A 21,595-nucleotide genomic window follows, 5' to 3' on the forward strand; every position below is an offset into this window, starting at 1 on the left:
TGAAGCTGGTAATGACACCTGCTACCTGGAGAGAATCTGCTCATCACAGAACACTTTTTACAGACATTTTCTCATTTGAGCCCGAGGACAATCCTGGGAGAGAGATGTGTGAAATGGATCTCATTCTTTACACAGAAGTCGGAACTAAAGCTCAGGGAGGCAGGGTGATGTGTCCAGGTTTCCAGTTGGTTAGTAGGCAGAGGGGTTTCCCTGGTGGCTCAGTGGTAAGGAATCTGCCTGCCAATGCAGGAGACGTGGGTTTGATCCCTGGGTCGGGAAGATCCTCTGGAGCAGGAAATGGCAATCCATTCTGGAATTCTTGTCTGGGAAATGCCATGGACAGAGGAGCCTGGTGGGTTGTAGTCCATGGGGTTGCAAAGAGTCAGAATGACTTGGCAACAATAACAACAGGAGGCAGAGAGAACTCAGACCTAGGTCTGTGAGATCAGTGATCATCCTTCCAATGAGGAAGGTCCCCTGAGGGGGGCTCTTGTAAGATAATCCCCTATTCAGGACAGGACCATTTTCTGTCATGGCCATCCTTTAACTGATGAAGCACGCTCAGGAGACAGTCAGGGTTTACTAGCTGGTGATCTGAAGACAGGAGAACCCTGAGTTTCTGCTCATGGTGGCTCTGCCTTTTGTGAGAGGCATAGCTGGTGACCGAGCCATGGTGACCTGTACCGGGCCACTGAGCCAGCCAGCCAGGAGGCTACCCCACGGCTAGTTATAGTACAAACAGTAGGAGAATGGAGATCTAGGCCAGTTATGAGAGGTCTTATAGACAATTCAATGTGCTACCCACCTTCAGATTCCTTACAAAAAAACTGGATTAATTAGGTAAACCACTGACTGAAACCACCCATCCTGGCCCAGAGACGATAGTAACCACTTGACATGAATAATCTTACAACAGGAGGTCCTGATAAGAAACTAACAAGCTACCACCACTGGAAGAATTCGGGAAGGGTCCAAAGGAGAGAGGAGACGCCAGTCCGTATGTCCTACCAACCTCCCAGAGTCCTCGTAGGAATCCATCTTGGAAGAGCAAAGCGTGCACCACCAGGAAGGACCCTGAGTTGGAATGACTGGCCAGAAGCCTGGAAACGAATCCCCTCACCAGAAAACCCGAGACTGTGAGCCACGTGGCAGAGCGGTTCTCCTGGGCTCCCGACCTTGACGCTCTCTTCCTGGGCACCCCTTCCCAACGAAGTCTCTTGCTTGTCAGCATGTGTGTCTCCCAGGACAATTCATTTCCGAGTGTTAGACAAGAGCCCATTCTCGGGCCCTGGAAGGGGTTCCAATTCCTCTAACGGATTTGGACCTAAAATTGGACACGGTGGACATAGAAATTTACGGTACTAGTGAGGTCTTTGCCTTTACCATTAATTCAGCACAAAATGGAGATATATTAAATGTTCTTCTGGCATCAACTGGGTCTTTATTTTTATTTCTGCTGCACTTATAATCCACCTGCCGGGCCCCAGTGGGGCACTTCCTCTAGGACCCTCGGGCCCTGTCAGAGCAGAAGCATACCCGAGTCTGCTGGGCTTAGAAGAGATTACGGAAGATATTTCTGGTATGGACGCCAGCATCACTTGTGAGACGGCTGCAAAGATTTAGTCTCTGGGTGAGGAATGCTAAACACCAAGCCCAGTGGATCAACAAGGGTATATATTCAAGCGCTCACTTAATTTTCAAATACCAGAGCTGTTAATTTTTCAGACCACCCCTGGTTCCTGGAAGGGAGGGCTCGGCCTACCACGCCTCAGTTGGCACAGCCACCAGGAGCCAGGAGCACTCTGAGATGCCAGTGTCTTCATGGGGTTTACAAAACGCAGGCCCCAGGGCTCGTCCAGTACAGCGTCCAACGCCGTTCATCAAGTGAAACCCCAGAGGCTGGGCACTGATTCTGGGTGTATATACAGCTTATGACTACATCACTGCTTTCTCATTTGTGACCTCTCATGATTATTTTTATCAGCATTAAAATATTTATATTAAAGTAGATCTCAAAAAAAAAAAATAAAGTAGATCTCAAAAGCTATTTCAGGGATATGGTTCCTTGTTAGTAGGAGTGGCAATAATACTATAGAATGAACATCCTCAGAACATTTCAGGTGCAGCTTTTTATTTTTAAATTTCAGTATCTTCCCTGGACACCTTTCCACCCCCTTCTCCTCTCCCACCATGGTCTCATGCTGGGCAAATGGCCTGAAGGAGATAAAGCAGCATGCCCTTGGCTCCCTCCACGTACGATGACAACTTGAACTTGAAACAGAGATCAGAGAAGAACTGAGGAGAGGAGAACCACTGTGCTTCTATTAAATTCTATGAACGTCAACTCCTGTAGGCTTCCCGGCACAACTGCCAGTCCAAATTATATTTTTGAAGAGCTAAGCTAGTGTACTGCCCTCCATCCCCAAAACTTCTGCTGACAACTCTTCCAGTCCATTCCTTTTAAGAAGCCAGGACCCACTGTGTCTGCTTCGAATAAAAAAATACTTTCCCTCATTTGATTCAGCAAGGAATTCAGTGACATATAAAAATAGCATGCACACTGTCAAGTCAATGGTAACTAGGACCTTTAGACAAATTTTCAAAGCATTATATTGTAAATGAAAATTCTGGCATGCTCATAATTATTCATTATGGCATGTATATTTAATTTAACATGATTAAAGGTTAACGCCTAAGTAGCAAAACTGGTCAAAGAATAAAGAATGAACTGGATTCAAACATCTCTATGCATTAAACGTCAAACTTTACTACAGTACAGTTGAATGACTCAACGCCTACAGCATTTGAATATTGTTTTGGATTATGTAAAAGGCATTGCTAAAGTACCTCTTAGGCTTAATTTTTATTACTTGTATTAAAGGAACAGCTAATTACCACATGACAATATAATGACTCTAGCATGTTTGGGCTAGAGACCAAAACAATGAATTTCGGCATGCCAAACCCCAGCCTGCATGTTAATCTAGGGGAAATCATAGCTTTTTGTCTCGTTAATGATTTCCAATGCCATTTAAACCCCACACAAGTATTGTTAGGTCTTATTCTGAACGTCACAAGCCGCCCGTCTCAGCAGCTCCATTAGGGAACTGTCTGGGGGAGGTGAGCGCACACACCCATCCGTGGAACAGGAACACACGAAATCCCTGCCACCTCCTAGTCAACGCGCTTCACTGCCGCTGCCATGCTCCCGACGCAACAAACTTGCAAAGTGTTCTACAGCCATTTCATAGTTCATTCCTGAAACGCTCTTTGAGGCATGCTATAGCTCATTATGCAACACAGGACTCAAAAGAATGCAATTATAACAAACAACAAGACCGTCACCTGCATGTATTCAGCACCTCCGCCTAAGTACATGGGACATTATCTTGTTAATTCTAGCCATCACAGCCAGAGGTCGATGGGGAGGGGGCCCTGCAGCGTGTCAGGCGCTGGCGTCTCACTCAGGGAACACAGGGAGGAGAGAAGTCGGCCAGGCAAACAGGTATGCAAAAGTCTAATTAAGATTTCTGCTTCCTGTTCCAGCAGCCAACTAAATTATACTGTCTCTTCAAGTACTAATATAACAAGTCTGTCCTAAGCATCTGTCTGCTCTGGGTAAGACACTGGGGTGGACATCCAGGTGAATCAGGCAGGCCCAACCTCACAGAGATAAACCATGTTCACAAACAACAAATATAAAGCAAAGAGGGCCAAATGGAAGACCGTTTCCAGATGGAGAAACCAGGAAAATTAGACTTTTTTTTAAAAGAGCCAGAGTTTAGACCTGTGGAGACTTTGGGGCAGTAAATTCACATGGAAGGAACAGCATGGAGCTAGAAGCAGGGGAGGGCCAGGTGCAGCCACAGAAACAGTTCAGTCCAACTGCTGGCACCCACGCACACACACTCAGACATCAGTACTGTGCCAGGTGCTGGGGGGACATGACCGTGAACAAGACAAAATGCCTGTTCTCAAAGACTTGACATTCTACTGAAGCGTGGGAGACAGACAGACAGCAAAACCAAACCAAACAGGGTGTTTTCAGGACTGCCAAGCGTGAAGATGAGAGGAGACAGGGTGTGGAGAATGGGGAACGGGCCCTGGAGACAGAGGGACAGCGAGGGACTCTGAGGGGGTGACCCTGGGGTTGAGATCTGGATGTTGGAGAGGAGAGAACGTGGAGGCTCTTGGTAGAGGGAACAGCTATGCAGAGGTCCAGGGGTGAGTGTGAGGAGGCATATGCACGGCCAGAGAGAAGCTGGCGAGGTATGAAGAAAGGAAGGGGAAGTGGCAAAGGACAAGTGGCCAGAGCGGGATCCCTGAGCGCAAAGATTTACAGAAAGATATGAACAAAAGAGAGAGGGAGAGAGACAATGGGAAGAAGAATCGCACTGAATCTCAGAGCTGAAATTACTGCGTTGGAGACGCCCCGCTGCACAGCAGGCGGTGTGTCAGTCTCATAAAAATGGCGTCTACGTGAGCAAAGGGACTGAGTGTGGATTCAACTCTATTGCGACGGACAAAGCCCTCAGAGAACAGGACTCTCGCAAGATGAGCCACTGAGGCATGAGAGGGAAGCTGCCGTGCCATGAAAGGGTTTGTTGGTTTTCTAGTTGCAAAGTATTTAAGAGTTTCAAGCTTAAAGATGAGTTATACAATTTTCTTTTAAAAAGCTAAGTGTTCTAAATGAGCTGCCCTGTTCTGTAGTGGCAGATGGCTATCAGTAATATGCTGCCTAGCAGACATTTAAAAAAATATAAACACATAATCTATGTCTTCGAAGTAAATGTGATGTTTTAATACTTAGTGGGGGGGGGGGAACTGCTTCTTGAATGAAACTCATCTACAGACAGCATTCTAAAAGTGGATATTTGGAAATGTTCCCATCATCACATAAACTTATGGGCAAAGACAACATTGTCTACAAAAAAATATCTCAATGCCTCATATCAAACAAGAGGGAGTAGAGAGAAACGGTTTAGAGTGTGGGCCATACTACATGCTACTGAATCTCAGTTCTGCCAGTTACTGGATGTGCAACCTTAGAGAAGCTACTTAATATCTCCATATCTTACTCTCTTCATCTATAAAGTGGGCATAATAATTGTGCCAATATCATTAAGTTGTTGTAAGGATTAATCACCACAATATGTGTATACACAGCCAGGCATGGAGTTAATATTCAACAGATGTTACCTATTATCAATTAACTCAAACCTGAAGAAATATTTATCAAAAGGAGTTTCAAACCCATTTGTTGATGGTATAAAAAAATACAGTATCTTCCGACTAGTTAGCAAGAAAAATTGAATACCAGGGTAAATAAAAATTTACTACCTGAACTTCAACTAATATTTTCTCAAACTGGTATGCAGCTTTCAAAGGTATAAATCATGTTTTTGTAAAGATCGCTAATAATGTACTGGTTTGGTTTGGTTTTATGTATCTTTGTGAGTTATCTTTTCCAGCCATTTATGGCAGTCATTGAAACCAAGAACAAAATGGACAAAACTTAGAGATTTCCACTGCTGACTATGACAGATTAACTGGCACCAGACCTGACCTCTGGCCATAAACTGGAATACTAGGCAATCTAAATGAAACCACCATTTATAGACGTTGAACAACCAGCAGAGCAGGATGGTGATCCCTGAGAGAGGGAACAAGTAAGGTGAGCTTTATGATCACCCTGACTTTCTGCCAGGAAATACTTTCTGGACTGCAGCACAGGCAAGGGGGGAACCCAAGCAGAGCATAATGGTCTTTTGGATTGAGAAGATAGATTTCAGAAGACCAAGAGGCTGAAGTACCTGGAATTTATAGGGCAGAGCACTGGAAAGGAAGGAGATATGCAGAGAAAGAGAGAAATCTGCAGAGGAATAATCTAAAATCTGTTTCTAAAAGATAAGGTACATATGTACGCATCAGGTGAAACTCCTCAAGGCTGGGCAAAGAACTGCAAGGAAGGTTTAAGTCAACAAATCCTAGAATTCACAGAGTGTTAGGAGGCTTCTGAGTTACAACCAGCCTGAGAAGAGAGGCTTGTTGAACAGCCAGGACGTTCAGTGGAAGACACCAAAGGGCCACACCAGAGTGGAGGGCTAAGCTAACCCTAAAGTCAAGGCTAGTTTGGACCTGTCCCCAAAGGCACAGAGCATGTCTCTGAATAATTGAGTGGATCTGCAAGTAATTTAACTGCCTGCCCCAAATATTTCAACACTCTTAAGAAAGACAACAAAATCCAGTTAATAATTAAAATGTCCAACATCCAATCAAAATCAGTTATTAAAAACAGAACCAGAAATTATAAGTGATAATGGAAGTAGCTGACAAAGACTTAAACAATTATTATAAGCATGTTCAAGGATTAAAGAAAAACATGAACATAATAAGGAGAGGAATAGAAGCTATAAAGAGCCAGATAGAATTCTAGAACTTAGAATATCTGAAATGAAAAAAAAAAATTTCCTATAATGGCTTAAGCACATTAGACATTGCAAAATAAAAAAGACCATAGAACTAATCCAAAGACATAGTCACAGAAACTACCTAAATAGAAGCACAGAGAAGAGAGTGAAAAAAAAAAAGTTACTAAAACCTCAGCAAGTTGTGAAACAATAACAAACAATCTGACATACATGTCCCCCAAAGTGGTGAGGGATGTATTTGAAAGAAGTGGCAAAATTTCCAAAGAAAGTTATAAACCTCAAATCCAAGAAACTCAACAAGATCCAGGCAGAAAAAGTGCAAAGAACACCAATAAGCAGTCAACTTTCTGAAAAGAAGAATAAAAAGAAAATCTTAAAAGCCAGATAAAAGAAGACTTCTGGGAAGACTCAGTAGTGTTGTCAATTTCCCTCAAATTGATCTACAGATACAGTGGAAACCAGATCAAAATCCCGGCAGGCTTGTTTGTACAAATTGACAAGTCAAGTCTAAAATTTACATAGAAACTCAATGAACCAAAACAATTTTGAAAAAAACAGACCAAAGGTAAAACTTATATATAATCTGATTTCAAAATTGACTAAAAAGGCACAAGAGTCAAGATATTATAATATTAACATAAGGATAGACATTCAGATCAATGAAATAATAAGCTCGACTTCATTAAAATAAAAACTTCTGCTTTTTATACGACAAGAAACTGGGAGAAAACATTTGCAGTGAATATATTTGACAGAGGACTTTTGTATCTAGACTATATAAAAGTTAGAATTCAACAGCAGGCCAAACAACCCATTTAAAAAAAATGGGCAGAAGATTTAAACAGATGCCTTAGAAGTGAAGTTCTATGAAGGTTCAAAAGCATGTCAATAAAAATTTAGCATCATTAGTCATTGAGAAAAACACAAGTTAAAATCACTACGAAATATGCTCTACACTCACTAGAATGTCTAACACCTAAAGCGCTGACAACAACAAATGGTGGAGAGGACAGGGAGCAATTGGAACTCCCACACGTATTGGGGGAGGGGGCTAAAATGACATAACTACTTGGAAAAACCATTCGACGGTTTCTTATCAAGCTGAACATGCACCCACCCTATGCTGCAGGAATTTTAGTCCTAGCTACTTATCTAAGAGAAATGAAAACAAACGTCCACATACAGCTGTCTATGAACACTTAGCAGGCTTATTCACGGCAGCCACAAACTGGAAACAGTTCAAAAGTCCAGAAACAGGTGGATGCGAAGGCAAATTGTTATACATCCACACAGTGAAACACCACTCCCCAATAAATGTGGATGAATAACCCCCAAAACACCACACTGAGTGGAGGAAGTCAGATGCATCAGAGTACCTACCCAAGGACCCCATTTATGTGAAACTCCAGAAATGATGAACCTAACCTGGGTCAACAGAAAGCACATCAGAGGTTGCTGGCATTTGAGATTGTGAGGGAACTTTTGAGGGGTTATGAATGTTCTGTATCTTGACTGTCTGACTGGCCATTGTATCAAACTGTACACAAAACAGGTGTTTTATTGTGTATAGACTATGCCTCAATGAGGTTGATTTATTTTTTTTTCCATTTATTTTTATTAGTTGGAGGCTAATTACTTTACAATATTGTGGTGGTTTTTGCCATACATTGACATGAATCAGCCATGGATTTACATGTGTTCCCCATCCTGAACCCCCTCCCACCTCCCTCCCCATCCCATCCCTCTGGGTCATCCCAGTGCACCAGGCCCAAGAACTTGTCTCATGCATCCAACCTGGACTGGTGATCTGTTTCACGCTTGATAATATACGTTTTGATGCTGTTCTCTCAGATCATCCCACCCTCGCCTTCTCCCATAGAGTGCAAAAGTCTGTTCTATACATCTGTGTCTCTTTTTCTGTCTTGCATGTAGGGTTATCATTACCATGTTTCTAAATTCCATATATATGCATTAGTATACTGTATTGGTCTTTATCTTTCTGGCTTACTTCACTGTATAATGGGCTCCAGTTTTATCCATCTCATTAGAACTGATTCAAATGAATTCTTTTTAATGGCTGAGTAATATTCCATTGTGTATATGTACCACAGCTTTCTTATCCATTCGTCTGCTGATGGGCATCTAGGTTGCTTCCATGTCCTGGCTATTATAAACAGTGCTGCGATGAACATTGGGGTGCACGTGTCTCTTTCAGATCTGGTATCCTCGGTGTGTATGCCCAGGAGTGGGATTGCTGGGTCATATGGCAGTTCTATTTCCAGTCTTCTAAGGAATCTCCACACTGTTCTCCATAGTGGCTGTACTAGTTTGCATTCCCACCAACAGTGTAAGAGGGTTCCCTTTTCTTCACACCCTCTCCAGTATTTATTGCTTGTAGACTTTTGGATAGCAGCCATCCTGACTGGCGTGTAATGGTACCTCATTGAGGTTCTGATTTGCATTTCTCTGATAATGAGTGATGTTGAGCATCTTTTCATGTGTTTGTTAGCCATCTGTATGTCTTCTTTGGAGAAATGTCTGTTTAGATCTTTGGCCCATTTTTTGATTGGGCCATTTATTTTTCTGGAATTGAGTTGCAGGAGTTGCTTGTATATTTTTGAGATTAATCCTTTGTCTGTTTCTTCATTTGCTATTATTTTCTCCCATTCTGAAGGCTGTCTTTTCACCTTGCTTATACTTTCCTTTGTTGTGCAAAAGCTTTTAAGTTTAATTAAGTCCCATTTGTTTATTTTTGCTTTTATTTCCAATATTCTGGGAGGTGGGTCATAGAGGATCTTGCTGTGATTTATGTTGGAGAGTGTTTTGCCTATGTTCTCCTCTAGGAGTTTTATAGTTTCTGGTCTTACATTTAGAACTTTAATCCATTTTGAGTTTATTTTTGTGTATGGTGTTAGAAAGTGTTCTAGTTTCATTCTTTTACAAGTGGTTGACCAGTTTTCCCAGCACCACTTGTTAAAGAGGTTGTCTTTTTTCTGTTGTATATTCTTGCCTCCTTTGTCGAAGATAAGGTGTCCGTAGGTACGTGGATTTATCTCTGGGCTTTCTATTTTGTTCCATTGATCTATATTTCTGTCTTTGTGCCAGTACCATACTATCTTGATGACTGTGGCTTTGTGTTAGAGCCTGAAGTCAGGCAGGTTGATTCCTCCAGTTCCATTCTTCTTTCTCAAGATTGCTTTGGCTATTCGAGGGTTTTTTGTATTTTCATACAAATTGTGAAATTATTTAATGAGGTTGATCTAAAAATACATATATTTTTACTGAGAGCAAAATGTTTTTTTGTACTGCTAATAAAATGTAAATTTTAAGTCCTTTTGAGTCTTCATCACATCCTTTAAAGTCTGTTTTTAGCACATGATTGGCAATGTATTTCATACACTGCTGTAATGACACATGTACATCATTTAAATAAATAAATAGTATATATTGGGGGGTACAAATTTGAATTTTTTTTTTTACTGTTGGGGGACATGAACAAAAGTAGCTCAAAGACCACTCAGACCATGGACTTTGTAGAAAGGATGGACGGAGGAGGTAGAGTCAAGGTGGTGAGAAGTAACAGAGGCCTGGATTAGGGGTGGCTGACGGGGTGAGTGGTCAGATTTGGGGTGCATTCTGGAGGCCAGGTCAGCAGGACTCACTGATAGATCGGCTCTAAGGTGTGAGAGAGGGAAAGGAGAGCAGGCTGACCCCTGCCTTTGTGGCCAAAGCCACTGCGTGCATGGTGATGTCATCTACTTTCTGGTGGCGGGGAGTGGGGGGCGGGGGGAGACGTCATCTAATTTCTGGTGGGAGGTAGTGCTGTGGGGGACCAGCTGCTCTCCTGTGGTCACATGGCGTCTGCAAGCCTGACAGAGTCAGAGTCACCCAGGGAGAGTCTGGGGAACCCACACTCCTGCAGAGGGAGAAAGGGTCTGAAGAGGAGCATAACAGGGTAGGTGGGTTCTGTGGGCACAGTGGACTCTCATATAAAGAGCTGGCCAGTGGAGGGAGAGGCCACCCTCCTCTGAGCATGTGTGTCTTCTCAGTGAAATACGAGGTGTGTGGAGATCAGGGCTGAAGAAAGGTGTGAAACAGCACCTGTGAGGGGGATGCTGGGAATAAGGGTGGGGCCCGTCTGGGCAGCTCTGACCTTATGTAGAATAACCGGCATGGTTCTGCAGGGACTTTGGGACACTGGTGTGGATGCCCTGGTCACTGTCACACCAACAGCTCTGGGGCAGGTACGTCCTGGGAGGAGGAAGAGGGTGCCGCAACCACATGAGGGGAGGGGGCCTGAAGGGCTGGGAATTGGGGCTCTGATTCCGTGGGGCAGTGGAGTGCTGGGGTGTGTGTGCAGGAGGGCAGCGGGATGCTGGCTGCTTCTGTTGTGAGGGACTGCACAGACTGACACCCTGGACCCCAGTCCACCTGTGTGCAGAAGAGCGGGGGGATGCGGCCCGTGAGCGCCAAGCCTGTGACGACATCAGAACGCAGCAGACGTTCCCCTCCGCCAGGGCACTCTGGGCTAATGTAATCATACGATTACATAATTAACCCAGCTGTCTCATTAAGAAAATCAACTGGAATTCAGGGCATAATTAGTCATACAGCAATTAGCATGCTGATGAGCAACTGATGAGAAGCTGTCTAGATAGCGCGTGTGCCAGGACCACCCCAGTCACAGCAGAGGGGGGAAGACGCCACCCCCACCCCCCGCCCCCACTGCAAGCCAAGTCACCAAGTCACCACCAGTGAGTTCTCCCGCTGGGCTGGGGGATGGGGACAGGAGTCCAGAGGGAGAATCCTGAAGATGGGGCGGCAAGCGCCTCAGATGCCCATCTTGTCAGGCTGGCCTTTCCTCAGCGCGTGTGTAGCTGCTTGCTCGGCTTGCAAACATTCCGCTCCTTGGGCCCCAAGTTTGTTCCAGGCTAGTCGAGGAGGGTGGAGAGACGGCCTCCTCTTCCAGCTACAGTCACCCCAGCACTGGTTAGAGCCTGACCAGCCCCTGGCCCCTTCGGACCAGCTCTGGTCCTGCAGCCCAGCAGGGGGGTTGGGGGCACCTGCCACCCACAGCTTCACCCCACGGCCGAGGCCCCATCCCTCTCCTCTCCTGTCATGGAGCCGGTGGTTGAGTCTCAAGTGTGAATGGAGATGTTTCAGAAAGGTAACCTGAAAACAAAGGGGCTCCTACTATCAGGCTCCGAGGTTAGAGTTCTCTCTGGAGGGACCTGGGCACCCGTGGGCTGCTGCCAACCCTGGGAGCCTAGAAGACCCGGACTGGAGCAGCCTCTCAGGAGCAGGCTGGAGTGGCCACATCACATGGCCTTCAAAATGCCACCAAGATGCATGTCGGTGAAAAGACTGGTATGAGAAGCAAGGGGGTAGTTCTAACAGATCATAAGACTTCGTTGCTTTTTTTTTTTTGGCCAGGAGTCTTACTGTGCGTCCTTCATCAGGGGATAGACAGGTAGAAAAAAGAAAGGAAAAAAGACTGAACAGTGCTTCCTGGTTTTAACTGATAGCAAGTCTTCACTTAAAACAGCTTGTTGGGCACAAAGGACCGGCTCACTCTGTTATTCTTATGTGCATGTTTCGTTACTCAGTCGTGTCTGGCTCTTCGCAACACTAGGGACTGTAGTCCGCCAGGCTCCTCTGTACATAGGATTCTCTAGGCAAGAATACTGGAGTGGGTTGCCATTTCCTTCTCCAGGGGATCTTCATGACCCAAGGATTGAATCTGCGTGTCCACTGTCTCCTGCGTTGCAGGCAGATTCTTTACCTGCTAAGCCATTGGGGAAGCCCTGTTATTCTTACAGAAAAGAATTAAAAAGCAGCTCTTAGAATGGATGATGGTCCTGTTTTACTTCTGGATCCTCAGATGTGAGGCTGATGGGGACCTTCTCCAGCACAGACGGTTTTCTTAAATCCTGATGGAAACTTCCCACCGGCCTGAAGCAGCAGCACCCAGGAGCAGGGGCATCTTGGTGTGGGTGCTGCAGACAGAGCAGCCTCCAAAGCGGGCTCCCTTCTGCTGGTTCCCTTTCGAGACTTCTGAAAACTCACACTTTCTACTTCTGACCGTGGGCCAGTCATCCAAGGGAAGGAGGTGAGCCGGGCCAGTCAGGAAGCACTGAGCGCCAGCAGAGTCTCCTGAGTCCGTGAGTGTTTTATCTCACAGGTAAAGATAGGAAATGGCAACCCACTGCAGTACTCTCGCCTGGAGAATCCCATGGACAGAGAGGCCTGGTGGGCTACAGTCCATGGGGTTGCACAGAGTCAGACACGCCTGAGCACAAGCATCTCATCATGGGCTCCCTAAGATTTAAATCTTAAACCAACCCTTCTGGGCACTGCCTTTGTGTCTGAAGGCTTTGGGTCTATAAGACCTAAACCACGTCTTAGCAAGGACTGAGAGATGACTCTCTGTTGGCGTTGGGGTGGGAGGGGCCCAGAGATAACCCAGAAGATGATGAGAACCAGCAAAGGCTCTGCCAATGGACTCTGCACCCAGGGCAAAGAAGTTCTGCAGCACCGCTGCCCAGCTCTCCAACACTTGTCTTTCCAGGAACTTCTGAAAAAAAAAACACCTTTGCAGAGATGTTTGTGGGACTGAAAAGGCACAGTTATGTTTTATACCAGTTATTAAGTGTGGACAAATACTCCACCCACTACTGCTTACGTTCTCGTCTGGTTACCCTGCTACTAAGGGCTATTCAGCAACTGAGATTGAGAGTTGAATATTTTATAAATGTATGCTCTCACCCTGCCCGCCCCCCCACCCTCTACCTCGATTGTAGAGATAGAGACGAGCTCATTGTAAAGAATCTAAAAAGTATCAAGAAGCAAGAGCGAAGTCACCCACGCAAGGTTAATTCCTGGCAGATTATGCATACCATGATAACTGTGCTCAGAACACAGTAAAAATTCCAGTTATGCAAGGGCCTTTAAGAGGAGGTCATTCTAGAATTTTCCCAGCTATCTGAGAGGGTCACACTTTAAGAGCAGAGACATTTACTTCTTCTTCCATTACAGAGAGGGAAGGAGGCTGCCTAACTTCACCGGCTTAACTGTGGGATATTCTCTCAAAGACGCTCCGTGATCTCGCACCACCCAAGGGAGGGCAGGGGCCGCGTCTCAGCCGCATTTGCATCTTGGGTGGGTGGTGCCGGGCCTGGCACGTGGCTGCCGGAAATGTAGGCAGAGGGAATGTGTAAGTATGACTTGGGAACAGCACACCTTGAACTTTTTCTTGCACTGCTGGGGCCAGTGTGGTTGACAGTCACTGACCTCTGCTCTCACCCACAAATAGAGATTCCAGCGCACAAGGATGCTGGCCTCCCGCTCAGGGAGTCTGCTGCTGAGGACTCCCCGACCTGGGGCCTCGCCCGGGTGTCCTCTCCAAGTCACGCTGCTGGCAGAGGCTATGATTCTTTTCCTCATGTGAGTGGCCATTAGCAAATTAATATAAATCCCTATCAGAGGTTATTAAAATAAAAAACTTTAAATATTTGCAAGAGTAAGCTATTTGTACGTTGATCATATAAATGATGATATAAAATCTGTGATAAGAGTCACAGATGAAGCCATTTAGGCTGATGATGTAAAGCTATGACTTTATGAATCTAAATATAAAACTACTACTGCCATGACGTTGACAAGAAAGGCAAAGACCACATTCAACTGGAACAATAATGAGAACCGATAATAGAATTGTGACTGGAGGCTAACTTGGCACACTTCTCGCTGGTCTTCCTTTTAATTTTGTAAACCAGATAGAACCACATAAACAGCATTGTCATTTAGAGATGATGAAGTAACCCTGCATTAACTGGGCCCTGGGCGAGGGCCATCTGAGTAACTTTCCTCCACTGTCCATTCCTCCCCAAGCCCACCCCCGCTAGCGGAAACCCAGTGACCTCACCTCTCCCTTCCCATACCACCTGGGACCCCTTTCTGATCTGCTTCCACACTGCAGTCAGGCTGACTTCTTCATTATGCAAATCTGATCACGTCATCTCTCTGTTTAAAATCCATCAATGGTCTGTCTGTGAGACAAAGTCCAGAACCCTTGGTCTACTCCAGCGGCCTGGGCCCCTCCCTCCTGAGTCACGGCATTCCCTGACTCAGCTCAACGACGCGCAGGGCCCTGGACTACTGATGCTGTCCCGGTGTGGATGATACGGTACGTGGCCACTCTCATCACACCCCTCTCCTCCTCCTGCTCCCTGGGGCTCACTGCCACCTCTGACCCTGCCCCATCCTTCCCCATCTACACTCTCTTGCCCAGAGGGCTCTGCCTTCAGAGCACTGCTCACACGTAAAATTCACTAATGATCTGTGTGATGACTTCTGGAAGCCCACATTCCCACCAGACTCTCGAGTCCACAAGAACAGGAAGCTGTCTGTCCCACCTGCTCCCTGCTCCATCCCTGGTGCTCAGCACCGTGCCAGGGGACAGCGTCCTCAGTGCTGACGGGGTTGCGGGGTTGCTCCATGGAGCCAAGGGGCACAGCAGTGGGGAAAGATAGCACACACTGGCCACAGAAGCAGGATGTTTCTGACAAGTGAGAAGGGAGGTAAACACGAGGTCTTAAAGTGGCAGCTGCTCAGGGGACACACCAGGACAATTATGGTTTAAATGTTTACTCAGTGTCTTTGAACTAAAGGAGGTTTTTGGAAGGAGAAATAACACTACTTGGGACTTTGGATGTGGAAGCTGAGAAGAGGGAGGAGCTGGGTGACCCCAATGCTTCTTTTGAACAACAGAGCTGCACCACTTGGGGAGGGAAAGGGCTGGGGCAGAGGGGGTCCCCTGCTCCATGCATGAGGCTGGGTGTGTGGAGCTTGGGATGCTGGCTGGATAGCTACTTAACCCAAAACATTCTGGACGTTAGTACTAGCCACAATAACCTAAGGCCTCTGAAGTACATGTGCTGGTTTGATGAACCCTGAGTGCTAAGTACCACCCAGAGGCTGAGCACAGTGATCTGGAGCACAGGCTCAGCAGCTGTGGCGCACTGGCTTAGTTGCCGAGGCATGTGGGATCTTCCTGGTGCCAAGTCAATTCAGTCATGTCTTACTCTTTGTGGCCCCATGAACTATATAGCCTGCCAGGCTCCTCTGTCCATGGGATTTTCCCAGGCAAAGATACCAGAGTGGGTTGCCATTCCCTCCTCCAGGGGATCTTCCTGACCCAGGGATTGAACCCATATCTGCACTGGCAAGCAGGTTCTTTACCACTAGTGCAACCTGGGAAGAGGGATCAAACCCATGTTCCCTGCATTGGCAAGCAGATTCTTAGCCACTGGACCACCAGGGAAGTCCAAGTTGTTTCTTGAAACCAGAACTTAACACATCCCACGTAAGTTTCTTGATTTGGCTGGATTGAAGCCTGGAGCCCACAGACAGTTAACGCCCTCTGACTCTCCCCATATATGTGACTGACCATCAATAAATGCACTGCTATTGACCAGGCCCTTCCTGTAAGCCTCAGCCACACTATTACTTCATCTGAGCGACAAGCAGACTTCAAAACACAGGTTGAGAGTGCCAAGCTCCATTCCTGCTTTTCAAGTACTTGTTAGATGTGTCAGGCCACAGCATTTGTAAGAAAGAACTACCTGGGAGGCAGGTAAACGCGATCTACGTGGCATGCAAATGTACTCTGATGAACTCTTATTATTATAGAAAACATCAAACATTATTTGCTCATACCACCTGAAATTAAAACTGCCAGCCAAAAAGGATAATTATGAAGAATATCACCAATACAAGGAAAATGATGATGGGATAACATTAAATGGAAAAAGCAGAATATAACTATATACTCATGATCAAAGTTCCATAAAAATTATATATGTATATGAAGAAGGACTGCTCAGGCAAAGAGGAGTGCTGATGAGAAAAGTGGTCTCTTTTCTATCAATAGGCAGTGAAGATGGAAAATAACTGCAGACAAAGAAACCCAACGACTTGTTCAAGTGGCTTCCCAGTGGAGAAACCTCACTAAGCAAGGACCCGGGGACGAGCTGGACATTTTTTTTTTAAAAGACTGTAGGTTATTTAGGAAACAAGAGCTGCAGGCTCTCTGGGTCTCTGGCAAAAGGCAAAATAAGCTGGCCCACTTTCAACTAAGTCACTAACACAGAACTAGCACTGGCACAAGAAAACGCAAGCGGGTCCACCAAGCTGCTGCCGCCCGGGAAAGAGCATACCAGTGACTCACTCACCGTGGGGGAGGCTTCACATAAGCCCCAGTCAGAGCACTCAGGGAACCCCAGGTGGGCACAGTTGGAAGGCTGGAATTTGGAACTAAGAGCTGGATAAACCCCTGAGATAGCAAAAGGGTTAGAACAAAGGCAATCCCTCTCCATCACTAGGCTGTTTCCCCACCTTATTCCATTTTACAGATGGGAAAACTGAGGTTCATAGAGGAACAAGAGATGTGGTCAAGAACGCATAACGAGACCCTGGCATCTGGATCTCCCTGCTCCCTGTCCCAAGTGTCTAAGTGTGTTCTCCTGCTCCTAGTTTGGTGTGGCCTCTGGCTTCCAGAGGGGACACAAAGCCCTCAGTGGACTTGAATTAGAATACAATACAGATACAAAGGAGACTTGTTTCTGCTTTGCTTTGTTAAGGCAGTTCTAGCTGTGTTGGTGATGCACACAGGATTCCTAATGAGGGCAAGCTTGCAGCTCTAGTGGGCGGGGTGGGGAGGGTGGTGGTTATTTGGTTTCCTTGGTCAGCAGAGGATGGCATTCAAGTGGCTCATTTTCTGATCTAAGTCTTTTCAGGACTGAGTTGGGACCCGTGTGATTGTATCTATCACCTCCCCATGGATTGAGTGTACCACCTGGGGACAGAGGGTTGATGGGACCAGTGGGGGCTCTAAATTCCATCTTGCTTTTCTAAAATAAGGAATGAGGAGCCATTATTTCTCTGAATGCAGTAGCAAGCATTATTAAAATTGTAGCTCTTTATTGCCTTCAAAAGAAGAACCATCTCCTACACATTGTAGTTAAATGGGTTACCACCTGCCCTTTGATATGAAGTGAAAGACTTGGCCAGAGGTCACTGATTCCCTGGATGACCTGGGAGAGGAGCAAGGCATGCCAGGTGCCCTATCGAAGCCATTCCTGAACATGGAATTGGTCAGCCCAGAACCGTGAACATCCAGGGCATCTGCATAGTGCACACACAGGTTCTATTTCTTCTCTGTGAAACGTGCAGCATTTTAAACCAAAGCTAAACATGGCAGCTCCATCAGAAACCCACTGACTCACCAGACACAATGCCCATAGATGGGCTGCAAGTGCTGGGCTTACCTGGAACATCAATCAATCTCTTGTAGACATTCAAGAAGGCTGCCTCAGCTTCTTTGCTTCTTTTACTCAGTGCATCAATCTGAAAGGAAACGGGAAGAAGAAAAGAACAAAGAGCTCAAAATTTGTCAAGAGGTGACTTAATAATCATTGCTTGTCTAGTGAGTTCCCACGGCAAATGGGAGTCTGATTTCTTCATGGAAATGCTGGACAACTGGGCCTTCAACCTCTTAGTGTAAACATCTACAAACACACAAGAGGGAGAAAATCCACGGGTGCTAGCCCGTTGAAGGGGAACTAGACAGGGCAGTCCCATTGCCCAACAAAGTTGGGGCTCTCCAAGAGAACACGTTCTCTTTCTTTCTTCTACCAGTGTAGACTATTCTTCCACCAGTATAGACTAAGAGCTGACACAGGCCAGACTCCGCACGGAGGCGGGGCAGAGAGGGACAGCTCTCAGCTCCAGGGGCTCGTGGTCCAGTTGGGGAAGAGGTATGTAAATGAGTAGTGAAATCTCAGCTAGGGGACTTCCCTGGTTGTTCAGAGGCTAAGACTCCATGATTCCAATGCAGAGAGCCTGGGTTCGAACCCTGATTAGGGAACTAGATTCCACACACACCACAACTGAAGATCACGTGTGCTTGCAGTTAAGACCTAGCACAGCCAGATAAACGAATCCCAGCCAGGGAAGTGCTTGGTAAGCAGAGTCCTGGGGACACTAAGAAGGGGACGGGTGTCAAGCAAGAAAGCAGGTGACATCTGAGCAGGGTCCTCAAGAGCAGCTCACCAGGTGGAGAGGTGACACGAAAGGGGAGGAACACATCCAAACACCAAGGTTCTGAAACCTGCGGGCCCTTAGGTCCTCTTGAAGAATTTTCTGAAAATCAGAGACCCTCCTCCTAAAAACACACACACACATGGTTACATGTTCTACTTGTAGGACAGTCACGTGTCCACCTGTGTTCTGTCCATAGAATCCAGATGAAACTTGGATGGGGCTCTAACACCCCAGGGAATGTGGGGCTGCTGGAGGCGGGGCGCACGGATACATGGGTGTGAGACTGGCCAGGTGAGGGGGTCGGTGCACTGTCCAGACCTGAGTCAGAGTGGAAGGAGGCCAGGAGGGGCAGGAAGGAGGCAACCTTTCCCACCAGGTTGCTGCCTCTGCCCCAGTGAGAACATGCAGGGCAGCGGCGGAGGGGACTGTGGGAAAGAGGCCGAGCAGAGAGCCCAGGTCCAGCTGAGCTGATGTGAGACTCGGAGGATCTAGGAGTGTTAAGGACGGTGTCTGGGTTTCGAGCTTAGGCGACAGTGAATTCCTGCCTCAGTGGCCAGGATCAGTGTGTCTCATGAACCAACCCAGCTGAGTTGGTTTCCCTCCAGTGAAAAGTCTATTCATCAGAGAAAGGTGACGTGTCCCCAGCACGCCGGACACGCATCCAAAGAGGCTCCGGTGGCTGGCTGGACTCAGAACGTATTTTGCTCCCCAAACACGTTCACTCAGACAACAGATCACTTTTTACCCCTGAAGCGTGCAAGATGCTACACGCACGGAGTTCACGCTGGCTCAGGAAAAGGACACTAAATTATATATTCCTCTGTCCCCTCACAGAATTATACTCTGTCTCCAACGTTATTAAAGAGGCAAAAGGATGTGGTGTAATTATAGGGCCTCTCACCTGAGCCAACCAACAATTTGTTAAGGGCTGACAGAGGTCACCTGATTTAAGACGGGAAGATCCTGGGGAAGGGGACACAAGGTTTGTGGGAGAGGGAGCAGGGCAGGTCTCGGGAAATCCAAGGCAGTGGAAAAAAAAGTACAGTGCATGCACTTCCAACTTCTACCAAGTCGTGCTGCAAAATGCCCATGTGAAGGAAGTCGTTGAGGACTCAGACCCACTTTCTCCCCTGATAAAACAGGGTTGTGATTTGGGCATGTTTTCCAAATAATCCACAAGGACCACTTAAAAATGTCAAGGTAGTCCTCTCTTTATTTTTAAAATAAAATCCTTCCCCCCACTCTGATTCTTAGCAGTTCACATTCATTGTATAATTAGAAATATATTAAAAAATAAAGAGGAAAATTAACCCCCTAATTCTGCCATTCACCAGTGGAAGTCATTTCTCTGTCTGCTGTTTCCTTTTAATTTTGAATGAAAGGTAGGCATGTAGGCAAACTATAGAGACAGTAGATTAGTGGTTGTCTAGGGCGGGGGACTCAGAGGATGACAGCTAAGGGGTGTGGGTTTCTTTTTGGGGTGATGAAATGTCACACGATTGATCACGACTGTAGTAAAAGTCAATGCCAGGTTTAAATGCGTGAATTATACGGTATGTGAATTATATATCAATAAAGATGTTTCAAACGTGTGTGTGTGTATGTGTTGAAATCAAACTGTATGGAAAATTTTGTATTGGGCTTTCATGAACATATAAAGTCTTTTCAATGTCTATTATATAATTTGGGGAATGCCTTAGCAGTATTATTTCAACGGTTCCTAACCACCGCCTACATCAGTGTTTTGAGCAAAGGGGGATACTTGGAGCTGCCTTTCCAGCTGTCTCAAGTTCTCCCTTCGCTCCAGGCCTTTCTGCGACCTCCCGTGTACGCTGTGCCCATGGGCATCAGAGTCTGCCCCAGAAGCAGGGCAGAGGCCCCGGCTGCTCTCCATGCCTCCCGACACCCACAGACGCTTCTTTGCTCGGCTCCAGATCTGCCTAGAGAGGACCCCCGCTTCCCAGGAATTGGGCCCGAGCCCACAAAGGTGGCTGCCTCTACAGGGGGCAGAGCACGGGATGTGGAAGGATCCTGAACACTGTCCTCTCTCTCCTGTCTGGGAGGTTGGTGGGGATGTGGGGGAGGGGTGGGTGCCTTACACGACACACTTGGGACTGGTATGGATTGCACCGTAACCCTGTCTGAGAGTCCTGACCCCCAGTACTCATGAACGTGGCTTTATTTGGGGATAGGGTCTTTGCAGATGACCGAGTTAAGATGAGGTCATTAGGATGGGCCCTAATCCAACATGACCCTGTTTTTATAAACAAGGGACATCTGGACACAGAGACAGTCATGCACACAGGAGAAGCTCACTTAAGCAGGAAGCCAGGGATGTGGGTGAGGCACCTACAGACCAGAGATGGTCAGCAAACCACCAGAGCCAGGGGAGGGGCCTGGAATAGACCCTCACTCACGGCCCTCAGAAGGAGCCAGCCCTGCGGACACCCTGACCTTGGCCTCTGGCCTCCAGACTGTGAGAAGCATGTGCCTGCTGTGGAGGCCGCTCAGTCTGCGGCACTTGGTTACGGCAGCCCTAGCAAATTAGTACAGGAACCTCTAGCCTGTGTCTTCTTTGTGCTCTGTTTGCACAGATGCAAGGACACTCAACCCAGTCCTGCGAGAACGAGGCCAGGCCGCTGAGCTTTATTAACGCATTAGGCAACTGGGCTGAGGATTCTTAAGAGAGGTGGCGAGAGCGCCATGTGTGGGTGAGTTTCTCCTTGATGAAGCCCCCCAAGCCTTCTTCCAAGGTTTCCAAACCTGGAAGCATTTGTTGATGCTGGCAATTTTGAGACTTCCTCTGCTCACTCACTCTTTTGACTCCTGCCGCGGGCTTGGGCCCGGAGTTTGGGTCTGTCCTCCCCCTCACCCAGCTCCATCTTTTCTGGGGTGGGCTCTCCCATGCTGTGGCCCGGGGCTGCTCACTTCCATGCTTTCTCTTCCTTGAGCGCCCCTTGTTGGCATCTCTGCCCCCTGAAGACCTGGCTGTGCTGCCAGATTCAGTGCAGGCTCCACTGGCCCCAGGGTGCCTGTGCCGGGTTCCCCTGGAGCCAGGCTGG

At 46.8% G+C, this 21,595-nt stretch overlaps 1 protein-coding gene across 6 annotated transcripts in view; it reads right to left on the minus strand.

Moving 5' to 3' along the window:
- Positions 1-21,595, minus strand: part of CUX1 (cut like homeobox 1) — a 348,569-nt gene that overhangs the window by 140,540 nt on the left and 186,434 nt on the right. For all 6 annotated transcript variants that reach the window (XM_043915056.1, XM_043915055.1, XM_043915053.1 and 3 more), the window contains one exon: positions 17,759-17,837. In XM_043915056.1, the coding sequence (XP_043770991.1) occupies positions 17,759-17,837 (79 nt within the window). The remainder of the gene's footprint in view (positions 1-17,758; positions 17,838-21,595) is intronic.

The sequence above is a fragment of the Cervus elaphus genome, chromosome 10 (genome assembly GCF_910594005.1).
Source record: "Cervus elaphus chromosome 10, mCerEla1.1, whole genome shotgun sequence".
Taxonomy (NCBI): Eukaryota; Metazoa; Chordata; class Mammalia; order Artiodactyla; family Cervidae; genus Cervus; species Cervus elaphus.